The 16523-nt window shown below is 42.8% G+C and overlaps 1 protein-coding gene across 1 annotated transcript in view; it reads left to right on the top strand.

The window, feature by feature from the left end:
* The window catches only part of LOC310799907 (F-actin-uncapping protein LRRC16A-like), a gene marked incomplete at both ends in the record, with an annotated part of 126622 nt that extends 118669 nt beyond the window's left edge, over nucleotides 1-7953 (top strand). The window contains 4 exons of the mRNA XM_083662515.1: nucleotides 1426-1462; nucleotides 5291-5527; nucleotides 6993-7127; nucleotides 7781-7953. Of these exons, the coding sequence (XP_083518641.1) occupies nucleotides 1426-1462; nucleotides 5291-5527; nucleotides 6993-7127; nucleotides 7781-7953 (582 nt within the window). The remainder of the gene's footprint in view (nucleotides 1-1425; nucleotides 1463-5290; nucleotides 5528-6992; nucleotides 7128-7780) is intronic.
* Nucleotides 7954-16523: the final 8570 nt, after the last annotated feature.

The raw sequence follows: 16523 nt of genomic DNA, 5'->3' as shown, positions 1-16523 counted from the left end.
CTAACCGGCTGCATGCAGGTGAAAACGCGTGAGACAATTTGTATGTGGGATAAATACAACAACAAACAGGCAGAAGATCATTGTTCCCAACTGGAGAAGCAGAGAGGAGGGGTGGACTTGCTTGGTGTTGTCCTTGTAAAAAGGATGGGTCGTGTCATATATTATTTTGTGGTTTTCCACTTCAATGATGAACTTTTCCTCATCCATGTTTGTCCTCTGGCTTGATGTTGAATGCTGTAAGCACCTCTGCCCTGTTGACTCCATGCCTGGCTCCGCCCAACTTGCTGCGGCTTTGCTCCGACATCCGTGAAAAATAGAAGCCTTGCGTATCTTTTTCGGAGAGCTCCGGATCGTCGGAGCTGGGACGGAGTAGACACGCAACGCAGCGGAGTAGGTGGGAGTTGACACAATGATTAGAGTGTAAACATATCGGCTCCGAAGCCGTACCGCAGCGCAGACGGACCCAACACGGACTCAGTGGAATGTAGGCGTTAGTCCATTATCAGGCGCCGCACTCCCAGTAGTCTTGTACTCCCGTCCACCTCACGCCCACCCTATGTGCCATCTCATTTTAATTTAAACTAGGATATGGGCCTGTTTGTACCCTCGGCTCGCCCGCAGATTTTCGCTCATATGTGGTTTCATTGGACTTATTCTATTTTTTTCAGTATGAGGACATGCTGCATTAATAGCCTGCCAGTAGGACTGTCTAACTGGTCACCACCCTGTGTTGTGTTGTGTTGTGTTGTGTTGTGTTGTGTTGTGTTGTGTTGTGTTGTGTTGTGTTGTGTTGTGTTGTATGTGCGTGTGTTGTGTTGTGTTGTGTTGTGTTGTGTTGTATGTGCGTGTGTTGTGTTGTGTTGTGTTGTGTTGTTTGTGAATAGATCAATAGAAAGAGCTACACAGCAGACAGGCTTGGGTGCGTGAGTTGCACCTCAGGAATTTCTAACACGACAGCGCCCCCTTCTGTTAACATGTTGTCTTGCAGTTTAGACTGGCAACTGCACGCTGCTCTCGCAGTGGTTTGATGGAAAGCTTGAATCTCCAACAAAATCCTTTTCTTTTTTCCAGCTTTCTTTTTCAGAAAGAATGAGCAAACTGATTGACTGCTATGTGTTTTTTCTGCTAAATCATAAATGTAATTGTGAAGGGGAAGAGATGGGTATATACTGTATATAATATTATAATTATATTATGAAGGTGGTCCTAACATTTACCCAAAACATTTAGGCCATTTGGGTCCAAGGCCATTTGTTTGACCAATCAAGTGTCATATTACTGGCTTGACCTATCATGAACAGCTTTAGTAAAGCAGGGTCTCTGTGTACACAGTGTTTAGACATAGGTTTCATCTTTCCTTAGCTGCAAAACTAACAGTTTCAGCATTTGTCTTTCTTTGACCCAGCATTTTCTTGTTTCCTCCAGTCTTCCAGCCCTGACAAACCTGACAGCAATGCAACAGGTGAGGATTTCTTTTTTTCCTTATCATTTTTATTTACCCTGTATTTAGCAAGGTTAGTCTCTTGAGGTGAAATGTACTAGAAAAATAAAGAGAGAAGGGAGCCACTTCTAATGCAAAAGGAACACTGATTTTGTTGTTGTTAGTTGTTGATTGTTGGTAATTGTCCCAAAGATTACAATGTGTATATACTGTAGGCCAGGGGTGCCCACACTTTTTCAGCTTGGGAGCTACTTTTAAAATGACCAAGTCAAAGTGATCTACCAAACATATTTATTTATATATATATACACTGAGTATACAGTGGAACAGTGGAAAAACAGTGGGGAAACAGTGGAAAAACAGTGGAAACAGTGGAAAAACAGTGGAAAAACAGTGGAAACAGTGGAAAAACAGTGGAAACAGTGGAAAAACAGTAAAAAAAAAAAGATCGACCACACTACCTTCGCGATCGACCGGTCGATCGCGATCGACGTATTGGGCACCCCTGCTGTAGGCCATGGAACAATAAATATGGCTTTACAATTAGGGCTGGGCGATATGGTTGAAATCAATATCACCATAATCACAAAGATTTTTTTATGTATCGATATAAATTATATCACGATATGGCTCACATTTTGGTATGCAAAATCATGTTTTAAATCCAGTTGAATTGAATGGTATTGTTAGGTGTGATGTCAAACAAAATAGAAATATTCAAAGAATATACCTTAAATAATGTTTCATACTTCTTTTTGTCAAGTCAAGTGAGTAAAGGGAGTAAAATTTGTTTGTTTTCATCAATTTTGACAGCAGAATTGTGTGTCACGACATCCCCAAATCATCACGATACGATTCCGATGAAAGACGATAAATGATAATATTGAATTATTGCCCAGTCCGATGTACAACACATTATATACAACACATGCACACTTTAGCTACACTCCTCTTCTGGGAGCAGTGCATTGGCACACACTGTTCTGCAGCCTATGTACACATTTAGTAATGCTACGGTATAGCTACTGTGACTGTGCATGTTGTCTTACATGGACACTTGCTTCAGCTGTAAAATATGAAAAACAATCAGTTGCAGAAGCCATTGGTTCATGTGGATCCAACTGCAAAACCATTGCCTCAACAGGATAGTTCACATTTTTAAAGTCTAGCCCTATTTGCTACTGACCAATGAGTTCTTTCTTAGCACAATCCATTCTGTTCCTCATAGTAACTCTGGAAATTTGGGCAAAAACGAATGCAAGGTCAATGGGGCCACGCACTTGTTATGTACAAGCTTTATTATTAGCGGATCAAAAGTTATTGAACTTTTGACAAAATTAACTCAATGTGATTATGTCCTAGGCGGATCTTTCGGAAAAGACTAAAGACTCATCTAAAGACTAAAGACTTAGACTAAAGACTAAAGACTCATCAAATGATCTCCTAGATAAACTCCAATCAGGCTTTCGCCCCCATCACAGCACTGAAACCGCGCTTACTAAAGTCATAAATGACATCAGAATGAACACAGACTCAGGCAACAATTTGATTCTAGTGCTACTGGATCTTAGCGCTGCATTTGACACTGTTGACCACTCAATTTTATTGGACAGACTGGAAAACTGGGTTGGGCTATCGGGTACGGTCCTCCAGTGGTTCAAGTCCTATCTTCAAGACAGGAAGTACTTTGTCTCCATTGGCAATTACACATCTGACCTAACTAGGATGACTTGTTGGGTGCCTCAAGGATCCATTATGGGGCCCGTTCTCTTCAACCTTTATATGCTCCCTCTAGGCCTAATTATGCAAAAAAACAAAGTAGCCTATCATAACTATGCAGACGACACTCAGTTGTATATAACTCTTTCCTCAGCTGACTATGCCCCCATAGAATCATTGTGCCAGTGCATTGATCAAATAAATAACTGGATGTGCCAGAATTTCCTACAGCTAAACAAAGACAAAACTGAGGTGATCGTGTTTGGCCCCAAAGAACAAAGGCTTAAAATCACTGCACGCCTTGAGTCTCGATCCCTGAAGCCTAAGGATCAAGTCAAAAATCTTGGAGTTATTATTGATTCCGATCTCAACTTTAACTCCCACAATTAGAAAATCAGCTTTTTATCATCTTAAAAATATAGCAAGAATTAGGGGATACATGTCCAGACAGGATCTAGAAAAACTAATTCACGCCTTCATTTATAGTAGGTTAGACTACTGCAATAGCCTTTTTTCTGGTCTCTCCAAAAAAGAACTTGGGCAACTTCAACTCATTCAGAATGCTGCTGCTAGAGTTCTAACGAAGACTAAGAAAGCTGATCATATCACTCCAGTTCTTAAGTCCTTACACTGGTTGCCAGTGTGTCATAGAATAGATTTTAAAATACTGTTATTAGTCTATAAATCACTTAATGGCCTAGGCCCAAAATACATAGCTGAATTGCTCCCACGCTACGAACCGTCTAGAACTCTTAGGTCAACAGGGTCCAGCTTATTAACTGTCCCTAGGATCAAATCAAATCACGGGAAGGCTGCATTTACCCACTATGCTTCTGCCAGCTGGAACAAATTGCCTGAAGACCTCAGATCTGCCCCAACCTTACTTACTTTTAAAAATAGACTAAAGACTTTTATGTTTACCATCGCTTTTAACTGCTGACAGCTACTATGCAAACCCAATGAGTCCTCTATAAGTTTTAGCTCTTTCTGCAACTGCTGCGCCTGTTGCTTATTGCACTTTTTATACTCTTTTTTTTAAGTTTTGTTGTGATGCTTTTAAATGTCCATTTTATTTCTTCTTTTCGTTTATTTTCCTGTCAACCATTTTATGTGAAGCACTTTGAATTGCCTCTGTGTATGAAATGTGCTATACAAATAAACTTGACTTGACTTGACTTGACTTTTCAGGCTCCATCTGGGCCCTTCTTGAACTAACTTCTTTCTCTCTCTCTCAAAAAAAAAACCTAACCCTACCCTAACTAACCTAAAATCTAAACTAACCTAAACTAAACTTGTACCACTATTCCTTACAGAAGTTGTAGTTGTCATAGACTGTGTTGCATAGTTGATTGCTATATTGCTGACAAAAATGTGTTATTGTAAGTCGCTTTGGATAAAAGCGTCTGCCAAATGACGTAATGTAATGTCATGTAACATCAGTCCTAAAAGATCTTCACTGGCTTCCCGTCTCTCACCAGATCAAGTTCAAAATCCTGATCACCTACAAAGCCCTTCACCAACTGCCCCCCCCCCCCCTTTACCTCACTGAGTGACATCCTCTCCACCTACCAACCCTCCCTGTCCCTCAGATCCACCTCAGCTGACCTCTCCACCCCCAAGTCCATCCTTCACTTTTAGGGACAGAGCAGCTCTCTCTGGCAGCTCTCAGGCTCTGGAACTCCCTCCCCCAAGAAATCAGAAACGCATATACAGAATCCCTTACAGTTATCCTGTCCCGCCTTAAGACCGCCTTCTATTCACCGCCTTCTATTAGTCCCCTCCCACCTTCTATTAGTCCCCTCCCACCTTCTATTAGTCCCCTCCCACCAGCCATCCTTGTGTGTCTCTGTGCTGTTTGTCATAATGTTTAGTGTATAGTGTCATCTTTGTCTGCTATCTGTACACTAACGTCTCCCCCCACCCCCTCAGTGTTTATTATATTATGTAAAGTGTCTGAGTTCTTGAAAAGCACAATATAAGTTCAATTTATTAATATTATTATCATTATCATTATTATTATTATTATTATTATTATTATTATTATGTTGTTAATAAAACATCCAAATGAAGAAACTGAAATGTGTGTGTGTGCATGTCTTCTTGTGTCTTCCTCACGTTGTATGTGAGCAGCCAAGCCCGTGCCCCCCCCTGCAGAGAACAGGTCTCCCTGCAGCTCCCCGGAGAAGACCCCTCCCCGCGGCGAGAGCAAGCCCGAAACAGCACCTCGTCTCCAGGCCACCTCCTCCTCCATTGCCCCTGGGACACCGGCCGGCCCCAAACCCCCAGTGCCCCAGGGAGCCAAGCCTGCCCTGGCTGCCCGACCCTCCATCGCACAGAAGCCGAGGACTCCCAGTAGCAGGAGCATAGGTACTGTCAAAGCCTTGGGTCTAAACCAGTTGCTACATCTGATTTATACCATAGACCAATGGGTCTCAAACTTGTCTGGCTTCAGTACCCCTTTCTCTGATTTCTGAATCCAAGTACCCAAATTACCCAACTACAACATTTTGCTTATAAAACAACAAGAGAAAACTACAGCTTATGATGCAATGAATGGATGATAAACCACCTTTTGAACAATATAACATTACAAAATAAGACATGGAGTGAAAGAGTTGCAATCAGTGCCTCCTGACCTGAGCAGATTTATTTTTAACATTTCATTTATTTTCATGATTTATTCTTACATTTTTCTATTTTACTCTTTCTCTCAAGCCCCCCCTGTAGTACCTCCACGTACCACCTCCAATACAGGTGTAATGAACGGTGAAATTAGCGACCAAAACAGTGACCAATTAGAGACCCAAAAAAAAAGTGTTGTACCAGGCTGTAAACTGTTATTTCTGCTGTAAAGTTGGGCATTTTAACATGGGGGTCCATGGGGATTTACTCACTTTTGAAGCCAGCCTCAAGTGGCCATTTGATGAACTGCAGTTTCTGATACTTCGGCATTGGACTCAAATATCTCTTGAGTAGTCTATGGAGTCTATTAGGCCGGGAGCCAGCCATACCCCTCAGGATGTTTTCTGCTACCTTTTGTTTCAGGTAGGAGGCCTAGGCCTAGATATTATGACAGTAAAGAGTATTATCAATTATGGATGGGCAACGAATTTTCGAATGTTCGAATAATTGTTTTTATTATGAAGATCGACTTTTATTATTTTGTATAATTTGTTTTATTTTTATTATTTATTATTTATTATTTTTACCCGCGCCTGTCTCTGAATGACACCGTTTGTCCATGTGACGTTGCCATAGGAGCTGTGCACCAGAGCTGCACACTGGAGCATAACGGCTCTAGGCTCAGCTGACAGCAGTTGCAGAACCTCTAGAAAATGTAGTAGAAATTGTCTTAAACTGTCTATATTACAGCAACACTCAGTCACAAGGAAAAGGCTTCAAGGCATGTTACTGCATGAAGAAAAGCTGATATTCTGTCTACTATTGCCTGGGCCATCTCGGCACTACGCTAATGCTAACGGCTAATGTAGGTCTGGCTGCCTAATGACAGTAAAGAGTGCCAAAGTCACCCCCATCTCCCTGTCCATGGGATTTCATCCGCCATTCATTTTTCCATAGACCTTGCATAAAATGCTTATAAAAATTGTTTTACTTGGTCAAACCAAGCGATTCAACTATACTTAGAATCAGGGGAGACCATGTACAATTTGAGTCACACAAAAAAATAGTGGGCGAATTTTGAGAATTTCAACTAGTGTTTTTGCTAGAAATGCCCGTCCCTATTATCAATCAATGTTATATCTACAGTATATAGCACCAAATCATAACAAGAGTTAGTTCTGAGTTGTCTGTCTGATCGTCTCCCTGATAGACGAGAGCTCCGATTCACCCAGCAGTGGTGGGGTGTCACCCAAGGTAGCAGTTCTCCCTCCCACCCTGAAGAGGGCGCTGTCAGAGAAAGACAAGGAGGGCTCTCCCACCAAGAACACGTCGGCTGCTCAGGAAGGTGGGTTACTATCTCTGTAGATGGTTTTAACTTGACAATATAAACATTCTAAATTGCCCCTAGCTTACTTCCTGTTGCAGTCTTTGCTAGTACAATAGCTGATAGGAAATACGCTAGGTTTCAAACTGTTCCCTAGCAACACAAACTGTTCCCTAGCAACACAAACTGTTCCCTAGCAACACAAACTGTTCCCTAGCAACACAATTCTGTGAAAACCGTCCATAATATTCTACTTGAATGGTTTCACCCATGTGTATGAGACCTTGTAAGCCTACTCATGCCATGGTGTCAATAAATACATTGGATAGCGAATACATGAACCAGTGGTAGCATTCCTGCCTCGCACTCCCGCCTCACAGCAAGAAGTTCCTGGGTTTGATACTTGCCTAGGACGCTAGAAAGTGCAGTCTTGAATTTCATGCAATTCGACCAATTGCGGGGGATCGGTGCAATCAGGGGGACGATGATTGGCCGGGGGGTTTGAAGACTGGGAGAGCGTGATGTTTGAATGGCGGGAAGGGGAGAGAGGGGAACGGCCACTGCACTAGTAGTGACAATGAACAGAATACCCACTCATCCTCCCTATCTCTCTCTGTCTCTCTCTCTCCCCCCCATCTCTCTCTCCCCCCCCCTCAACTCTCTCTCTCTCTCAGTGAGGACAGCATCTGTGTGGGACTCGAACCAGCGGCCCGGCCCGCTCCACACCAACTGTGAGGATCGCGGCCCCTTCAAGAACAAGGATCAATCTCCTGACAGGGACAAGGGAGCGGGCACTAAATCGTCGGACTCTGGGGAAGAGACGGACAAAGACTTTGTTTTAATATGAGTCAAAAGTAATTTACAAAAAAACAAAAACGTGTATTTCTCTGGGAAATAGGATTGTTTTCTCTCATTATGTTGAGGTATTACATCAGGAGGTCTTTATGACCCACAAACCTCAAGGTAGACCTCATGTTTTGGTCGCAGCCAGACCAGCTGTGGTATCAGATGATATCATACGGATCCTAATTACATTCAGTTTTATTATTAGGGATGCACGATATGGATTTTCTTTTCAGACGATACGATAACCCGATAAATATCTGCTTCCCATGGCCGATAACCCATAGGATAACCAATAATAAGTTCACATTTTTGTATTTAAAAAAAATAAGTTCTTAACCTGTCGTTTGTGCACCTGGGGGTAAGGCTAAGCTTGTAGTGAGCAAAGATGGATGATGTAATATTCCATAGCTTGTGAACACGAAACAAAACACTTTTGACTCTTCAAATGTTCATTCTTTCTCTAGTAAAGTGCATCACTAATACAACGAAATAAACAAAGGCTTTTATAGAAGTGAAAGCCTATGTCTGCTTTGTCTGCAGATAAAACACAATGACAAAAAGGCATAGTAAATTAGACTCTTATTGTCATGTTTACTGGCAACTAAAGCTGGGTTGTCTGTGGCTCTTGCTGACTCTTCTCCAAACCCCCTCTCCTTTTGGTTGGCTTTCTGCATGCCAGGAGACATGTCTTAACGTTAACTCCAAGCTAATCTCTCCAGACAGACTTTCCACTTGCATCGGAAATCTGACGACAAGCTCCTCGCTTCCAAGATGCTACTTGCTACTAGCAACGAGCTAGCGATGTTGTTGTTGTTGTTTCATAGCGACAGGAGGGCAAAGGAAATCCATAAATGGTCAGAGCCGGGCATTTTAGGATTTTCTTTCGCTGCCGTCGGAGCCCCTCGAGTTCCTGTTACACAGCATGAAACAAGGCTGCCCCCAGAGGTTAGAGAAAAATATATACTTTTTTTTTTTTTTTTTACCGATGGGTTCCCAGATTGACTCCAAGCCAACACAACAAGCACTAACGCTATTAGCCCGCTTAGCTTAGCGTTAACAATTTGTTTTAGGAGTCACCGACACAAACCCTGGACATTTCATTTCAGGTAAAGCATGAGGGTTTTCATATGGTCTACGCCAGCTCAGGGGAGGAGTAACGTGCTTTGAACGTGGGCATATTGGCCACAACAAGCGGTTTGCAAAGATTTTGCCTAAAAAAGCGAAGCATGGAGTGGCTCCGCTACGCCGCAACCACAGCAGCTAACATTACCGCTAACCGACCCCGCTGCCTCCTAGTATTGCAAATTGCAAGTGTTGTTCTCAACTGAAACTGTGATAAACGTCCACAGCGACCAACCACATGTTGAGTGGTCAGTGTAACTGCCCAGGCGCAGCTGTTTGATGTCACGAGCTGCCTGGCCTGCCGTTCACTGACAATGACAGCCCGGGCGAAAGCAGTATGTTGGCTTTGTATTTTCTCTATTTATTCATCTATTTATTGGCTAAAATGTCATCATCTGAATAATAAATAACATAAAATGGTCCATATCGGGCGATAATTTATCAGACCGATATATATCGTTCATCCCTATAGTACCTTCATTCAATTCCCCTGGAAACGAACTGAGAGCTTCCAAAATGAATTATCGTTTCAGGTTTTAAGAAAACAGATTGGGCATATCTTTTTGCAATACCCATAAAATGTCACTTTCTCGAACCTAACGAAACTAAGCTTTAGTCACCTATAGCGTGCAGTAGCTTGTCTCCCAGGCCAAACACTATAACAACACAACTATCACTGTACTCTACTTGAACTCTAATATACAACCAGACCTGGGCCCAATAGGAGTTTCCTTCCTTCTATTTGTATAGAGGTTTTCTATTTGCTTTTTGCATACACTTTTTCTTCCGTCTTCTGAAGCCATTATGCAATTCATCCTTTTTACAGGAAAATACAGGTTCAGTTCAGCTGAGGATCTCCGTGCTCGCAAACATCAAACGCGTTGATACAGTATAGCTTGCTTGGATCTGAGTCATTTAGGGGTCTGCTTGGAATATTCACTCCAGGACCAGCAATAATGTCAAGGACCTCAAGGACACTGTTGGCAACTTTTCTGAGCTTCTGCATCCCTTCAAACAGCTATGTTCCCCATCCATGACCTTAGTAATGACCACATTGCAAACCCCACCCTCCTGGCTCTCCAGGTAGGGTAAATCAAACACCCCTATTCAAACTTCTGTCTGTCTTTTTTACGTGTGAGGAAGTTGGAGTGGCCATGAAGTGTTGCTTTGAGAGGACTCGTACACCTGAACTGACTTTAGATAAGATAGATGAGGCTTCAGTACTGTTAACTACGTTCAGACACCTTTAACTTGTGTTAACCCCTTAACTGCTGGCGTCCGACTAACAGAGAAACATTAACATGTTAAAATAGGGTCAAGGTCTGTCATTACTCTTAGGGTGGAGACCCAGGAGAGGGAAGCCATGGACACTTTTTTTGGGTGTGACCAAACTTCTTCTGTAGTGTTTTATGGCAGTTGGCATCCTTTATGTTGCATTACCGCCTCCTCCTGGATTTATCCATCCACTGTTTCCGGGGCCAATTGGGCCAATTCTGATGTCATCAGTAATGTCACTCGAGCAGTTGTGATGTTACCACCAGTGATGTCATTGCGATGTCATCAGTGATGTCACTCAAGAAATTGTGATGCAAACCAGGCCACCTTATTATAGTAGTAAGATGTTTGTGTGACTGCATGATACGAGCCTGAGCTCTACTGTTATGTATATACATGTGCTTTCATACATTAGGTATGTGTGTATATATGTGTAATATATGCACTTGTAATATATACACTGTGATATATTCACACGCCTATGTGAACACAGCAAATCCTATATTGTTTTGGTACTAAGTACACTACTCTACTAGGGCTTTGTATGTAACTGATTTGGAATAAAAGAAAATGCAAACCGTGAGCCGGTGACGTCTTGATCCTTTGTTGGCTTTTTCCATTGCCATGTAGGCTATGTTATGTTTCTAATGATACAGAAATGAATTGTTCCTAAAGTTGGTTTGTTAATACGAAAGAAAAAAAAATGCTTTTTTGTTGTTGATGCTCATCATCAGTCTTGTTATGCAGTTTATTTGTTCCATGTTGTCGTGGACCGACATGTTTGCACTAAGTCATTCTACTGCTGTTGGATATTTCTTCATGTGAATATTAATGTTAATTAAAAATAATTTTACAGGCTTTAAAATGTCTGGATTGTGTGTTTTCTCACATCTCCAATAGCCTATAATGACTATAATATAACAACTCTCTCTACAAAACAAAATCAATATTACATGTAGGCTTCAAATTGGGGTGTCTGAATTTATTCAGAATCAATTCTTGATTCAAAATGATTCTCGATTCAGAAACGTTTATTTGATGAATGAATAGAAAATGGCGTGGCGGGGCACTATTTTCACTCTTGCTGCAGAAACAGTATTGCTGTAAATTCAATCATAGAACAGACCGATTCTTTTCATAGCATGTGCTACTTACATGTACTGTATGTAGTAGCACTGTACAGCCCTACCCTGACAAAGACCCTGCGTGGTCGAAACCGTTTTTGGTCCTTTTCAAGACTTTGGTATGCCCTAAATCAGAGGTTCTCAAATGTTTTTCAGCCAAGGACCCCTTACAAGATAGAAAATATACCGGGGACCCCCTCATTCTGATTTGTGATTTTGGGCTAAGCTTAATTGTTTCCACGGTAACGTGCTTGACTTTTAATTTGATACGTTTGTTATTAGAATGTAATCCATGAACCATTTTAGATTTAAAGCATAAACTATTTTCGTTGAACTATGAAGATTTTGCAAATAAAAATATATATATGTTTTATTACATTACATTTACATTACGTCATTTAGCAGACACTTTTGTTTTGTCCAAAGCGACTTACAATATCACAATTTGTCAACAGTGCAGAAAACCACTATGCAACACAATCAATGACAGCCAAGATATTTTGATAGACTAGCACCATGTAGGAAGTCGTTTGAGAAGGAATAAGTAACATGTAGCATTTTCTTTTTAATAAAATAAAAAAAAAATTACCTGAAAATTTTTCGCGGACCCCCCGGCAAAGTGCCGCGGACCCCCATTTGAGAACCACTGCCCTAAATAATATTAAAGGCGTTTTAACTTCAATCCTGTTCAGCTCTGTGCCTGAAGCAAGCCAAGAGGCTTTCTGTTTGGCACTACGTACTACTGTGTGGCTACGCCCTGGCCCCTCGCACCATCTGTGTGGACACGGCGTTCAAATGGCACCCTCCCATACTCAGCCAGTATGTATTGGGGATGCAGCTGAACTCCGCCTCACTGCAGGCATCTCTGTCAGATGCACAGACAGGCAGCTGTACTGAAGGCGCTGCGTCAGGTGAGGCAGCTGCAGGAGGATCACAGCTGTGACCGTCGTCGTACAGCTCCTCGGTCTCATGTCTGTGGCTCCCTGGTTCCACTAGGGGGCCGCTCAACATGAAAAAGCTGCATAAGTGCTTTGCCAGGTTACACCATGAGCATCAAGATCTGCATTGTAAATGCAGCCTGATAGGCGCCATGCTCCATGTGCCGCTCTAAGCCTGACTCCTGAGGGACAGATTGATTGATTGTCAACTACAGGACGGTTGTTTTCAGAACTGGTGTTCATCCAACATTTATCCCTTGAATCGTCCAATTGGCTCTGTTCTCTCTTTCCTCCAGCCTCTGTTGGATAGTGGGGCTGACGTACTCCACCATCAAGGTAGGTGTCAGCGATCTCTTGTCAGGAGAGCTTGGTGAGAGGTCGATCTTCAACCATCCTCTAATGAAACCGTTTTCCTCCAAGGGGCTAGGAGGCTGCACCCTGTGGTGCAGTGATATACAACTTTGCTTCTGCCTCAACCCGAGTGAAAAGGGTTTGGAAATTGGGCGTTGGGGATTGCATGAGTGTCATTTGATGCTGCCTCCTGGAACCCTACGACCAGCCTACGGGTACCCTGTTCCTGTTCCAGGACAGAGCGAGATCCTACCCTGGACGAGAATGCCCTCCAGTGTGCAAGACAGTGACAGACGGTGTGTTGGTGGAACCATTGGAGGAGCCTGGGCTTATCTCTGCTGCAAGGACACTGGCCATCACAACCCATGTGTGGATACTAGTATGGTAAGAAACCTGGCTCTTTACCCTATATTATGGCCCAAGCGCTACCAGTCTAGTGCCACCTTCTCTGCCTGCCCTTTTTGACATGAGGGAAATGGAAGATCTTGTCCTCAAAGAAGTCGTCATGGCGCATTGTGGAAGTGGGAGTAGGACAGACGAACACCGCTTGTGAGGAAGAGTTTGTGCAAAATATATGCTTTCCCGGGCGATGGTTTGACCCTACACCCAGCAGGAGAAGTTTCTGATGTCACTGAATGTGGCAATTTCCTCAAATCAAGACTTGGTTAAACAGTTTACATGTCATGAAATGGACAGAGTCTAAGCAGCGAGAAACAGACAACCTGGCACTGCCGTTATGACCAAGGGAAGCTTGCTGTCAGGTGGGAATCAGGTATACAAGGGGTGTTGGGCAACCCTCACCTGGTGGGTCAACATACCAGGTACAGACAGACGGTAAAGAGGGTCTTCTGGACGGGGTCATCCCTATGTTCCCCCGGTCCTATGTTCCCCGTTTTTGTGGGACCGGGGAACATAGAACCCTTTCTATGAAAAAGGGTCCTATGTTCCCCGCTTTTCCCAAATAGGGTCCTATGTTCCCCGCTATGTTCCCTGGTCCGATGTGTCTCCTGAAATGCCAAAAACAGCCTACCTCATATGATCGCGTGATTCAATCAAAAGACAACACTCTCCGTAACACTCTTCTGCGAGGCACATTCATTTACCCACTGGGATCAATAAAGTAGCCATTGATATATTGATGTATTGATTCATTGATTCATTCATTGATTGAAATCCGTTGTGGGGGAATCTCACGGAGGAGCAGGCTGCTCGCGCATCCATTCGACCACTGCTTCAGCCTGATGCGCTGAAAATAAGTCTGAAGTTTATTGCACAGGCCATGAGAACTGATTTGAAAAATACTCTTTCCATAAGGACACTGTGAAACGCGCCTTGCAGACAGCGGGAGCAGACTCGTTCCCTTATTTAGGCTACTAGGACTAGTTGAGTGAATAAAGTGGATTCGATTAGTAGCAAAACGAAAGAGGAGTTTTTTTAATGGGTGGGGGATATGGGGAAACGAAACCTACTCCTCATCTATATATTACGTGCCAGCGCCCAGCATACGTGACGCCAGAAAAAAATGACCTAGTCGGCAGGCCCTTTCCAAATGTTACGGAGAGTGTTGTCTGCGCCCATATGCATTGATTAAATCACGCGATCATATGAGGTAGGCTGTTTTTGGCATTTCGGGAGAAACATCAGACCAGGGAACATAGCGGGGAACATAGGACCCTATTTGGGAAAAGCGGGGAACATAGGACCCTTTTTCATAGAAAGGGTTCTATGTTCCCCGGTCCCACAAAAACGGGGAACATAGGACCCGGGGAATATAGGACCCGGACCATATCATCCACCACAATATATGACGTCTGTGTACTTTCCAAGCCCCCATACAGGATGAAAACCAACCCACTGATGATTCTGCCAGTGACTCCGCAGCACATATGGCAACTCAATGACTGATGCTATAGTCTCCCAAAGGAAGGTCTATGAGGCCGGGCTTGGAATTGCTGAGAAGCCCCAACTTTCTCCACCCCAGCACTCACAGGACAAACCTGGGCGAGCCACCTGTCAGTTGTCACTGGTGAGTGAGCCACCTGTCAGTTGTCACTGGTGAGTGAGCCACCTGTCAGTTATCACTGGTGAGTGAGCCACCTGTCAGTTGTCACTGGTGAGTGAGCCACCTGTCAGTTGTCACTGGTGAGTGAGCCACCTGTCAGTTGTCACTGGTGAGTGAGCCACCTGTCAGTTGTCACTGGTGAGTGAGCCACCTGTCAGTTGTCACTGGTGAGTGAGCCACCTGTCAGTTGTCACTGGTGAGTGAGCCACCTGTCACTTATCACTGGTGAGTGAGCCACCTGTCAGTTGTCACTGGTGAGCCACCTGTCAGTTGTCACTGGTGAGCCACCTGTCAGTTGTCACTGGTGAGTGCACATCAAGGGGGAGAGGTTGCAAATCCTAATGCTGACCATGCGATTTGGTCCCCGTGGATGTGGACGTGATGACGTGGACAGGAACAAGTGGGGGAGTGTGTCGTGAAATAGACAGAGTCTGGGCAGCAGACGGCCTATTTATTTCCACGGTGTACCTGAATGCACCCTGACAGGTAGTGGAAGATTGTAAGTGGGCAAAGCTGAATCATTAATTAGTCTGAGGGTGTAGATGAGCTGTTTTTTAGAGCTTAGGTGGGGATAGAGATAGGGCCTTGCTACAAAGAGAGGCCTTTTGGATTCACACTCTTCAGACAGAGCATCCGAAAGGACTTAATGAGGAACTGTTATTGGGCTGCTTTCTTTGAATGTGCAATTCTCTATATATTTTTATTGTCTATTTTTAATGTACTTAGTTTTAATGTACTTAGTTTTTTTTTTATGCATTCCAGCCCTAGCTTAATCTCTCCTGTCTGTTAGCACAACACAGCAGGACCTCTTTCTAGGCCATTATAGTGGAAATATGTGCAATTATTTAAGCATAATTCTTTAAAAAAAAAATCTATTGTATTTTGTATTTTGTTTTGTATTTATCTGTAGTCCAGACCTGGCTTACTCCCCCCTACCTGTCACTTTGAACACAGCAGGGCCTCTACCTAGGCCTGGTTCTGCTCTCCCACACAGTGGGGCTGACCAATTTGTAAATGCATCCATTGTTGTATGTAGACATTTTGTTTTTCTTTGATAATGGAACTTGTGTGTTGTGCATTGCTTGGTTCTTTAATTCTTTATATACTGTAACTGAATTTTGATATTTAGTTTATTGAATGGACTTCCGGTCTCATTGTATTTAAACGTAATTTCCGCCTGACACAGCAACACGCTGAAGAAGGCCGTTAGGCTGAAACGTTTGTGTTGTACCTGGTGAAAACTGGAATAAATACAACGAAAGGACTGTTGTGCTCGCAGGAGCTGGTTTGGTTATGAAATATGATTATTAATAATTATGAATTATTAATATTCATAAATTTATTAGATTTGACAGAAAATATTGTATTCTCTGTAAGATTCGGGGCACCACTGTAGTTAAGGCTACAGACCTGTCTAAAAGTCAAGTTATGACTTGTTTAGACACCAAACCAAATTGTCATATCAGTCTCATAATGATATAGTGTACATTGTACAGTTAATTGAAGGTCAAAGTTCGTAAGCTTCTGTCACAGATTTCCACAGATAAAATACCTCATGAATAAGCACCAAGATTCATAGCATTATGTAATAAAAAGATTTAATAAATCACAATATCAATTGACATTAACACAATGATTAAAATATCAGTTCATCACATTTACTTTTATGACTAATACTCTACCACATCTATCGTTAATA

Source organism: Poromitra crassiceps, assembly GCF_964638095.1.
Source record: "Poromitra crassiceps genome assembly, chromosome: 29".
Classification (NCBI taxonomy): domain Eukaryota; kingdom Metazoa; phylum Chordata; class Actinopteri; order Beryciformes; family Melamphaidae; genus Poromitra; species Poromitra crassiceps.
Note: the sequence above shows the minus strand (reverse complement) of the source record. Positions and strands in the feature narration are given on the sequence as shown.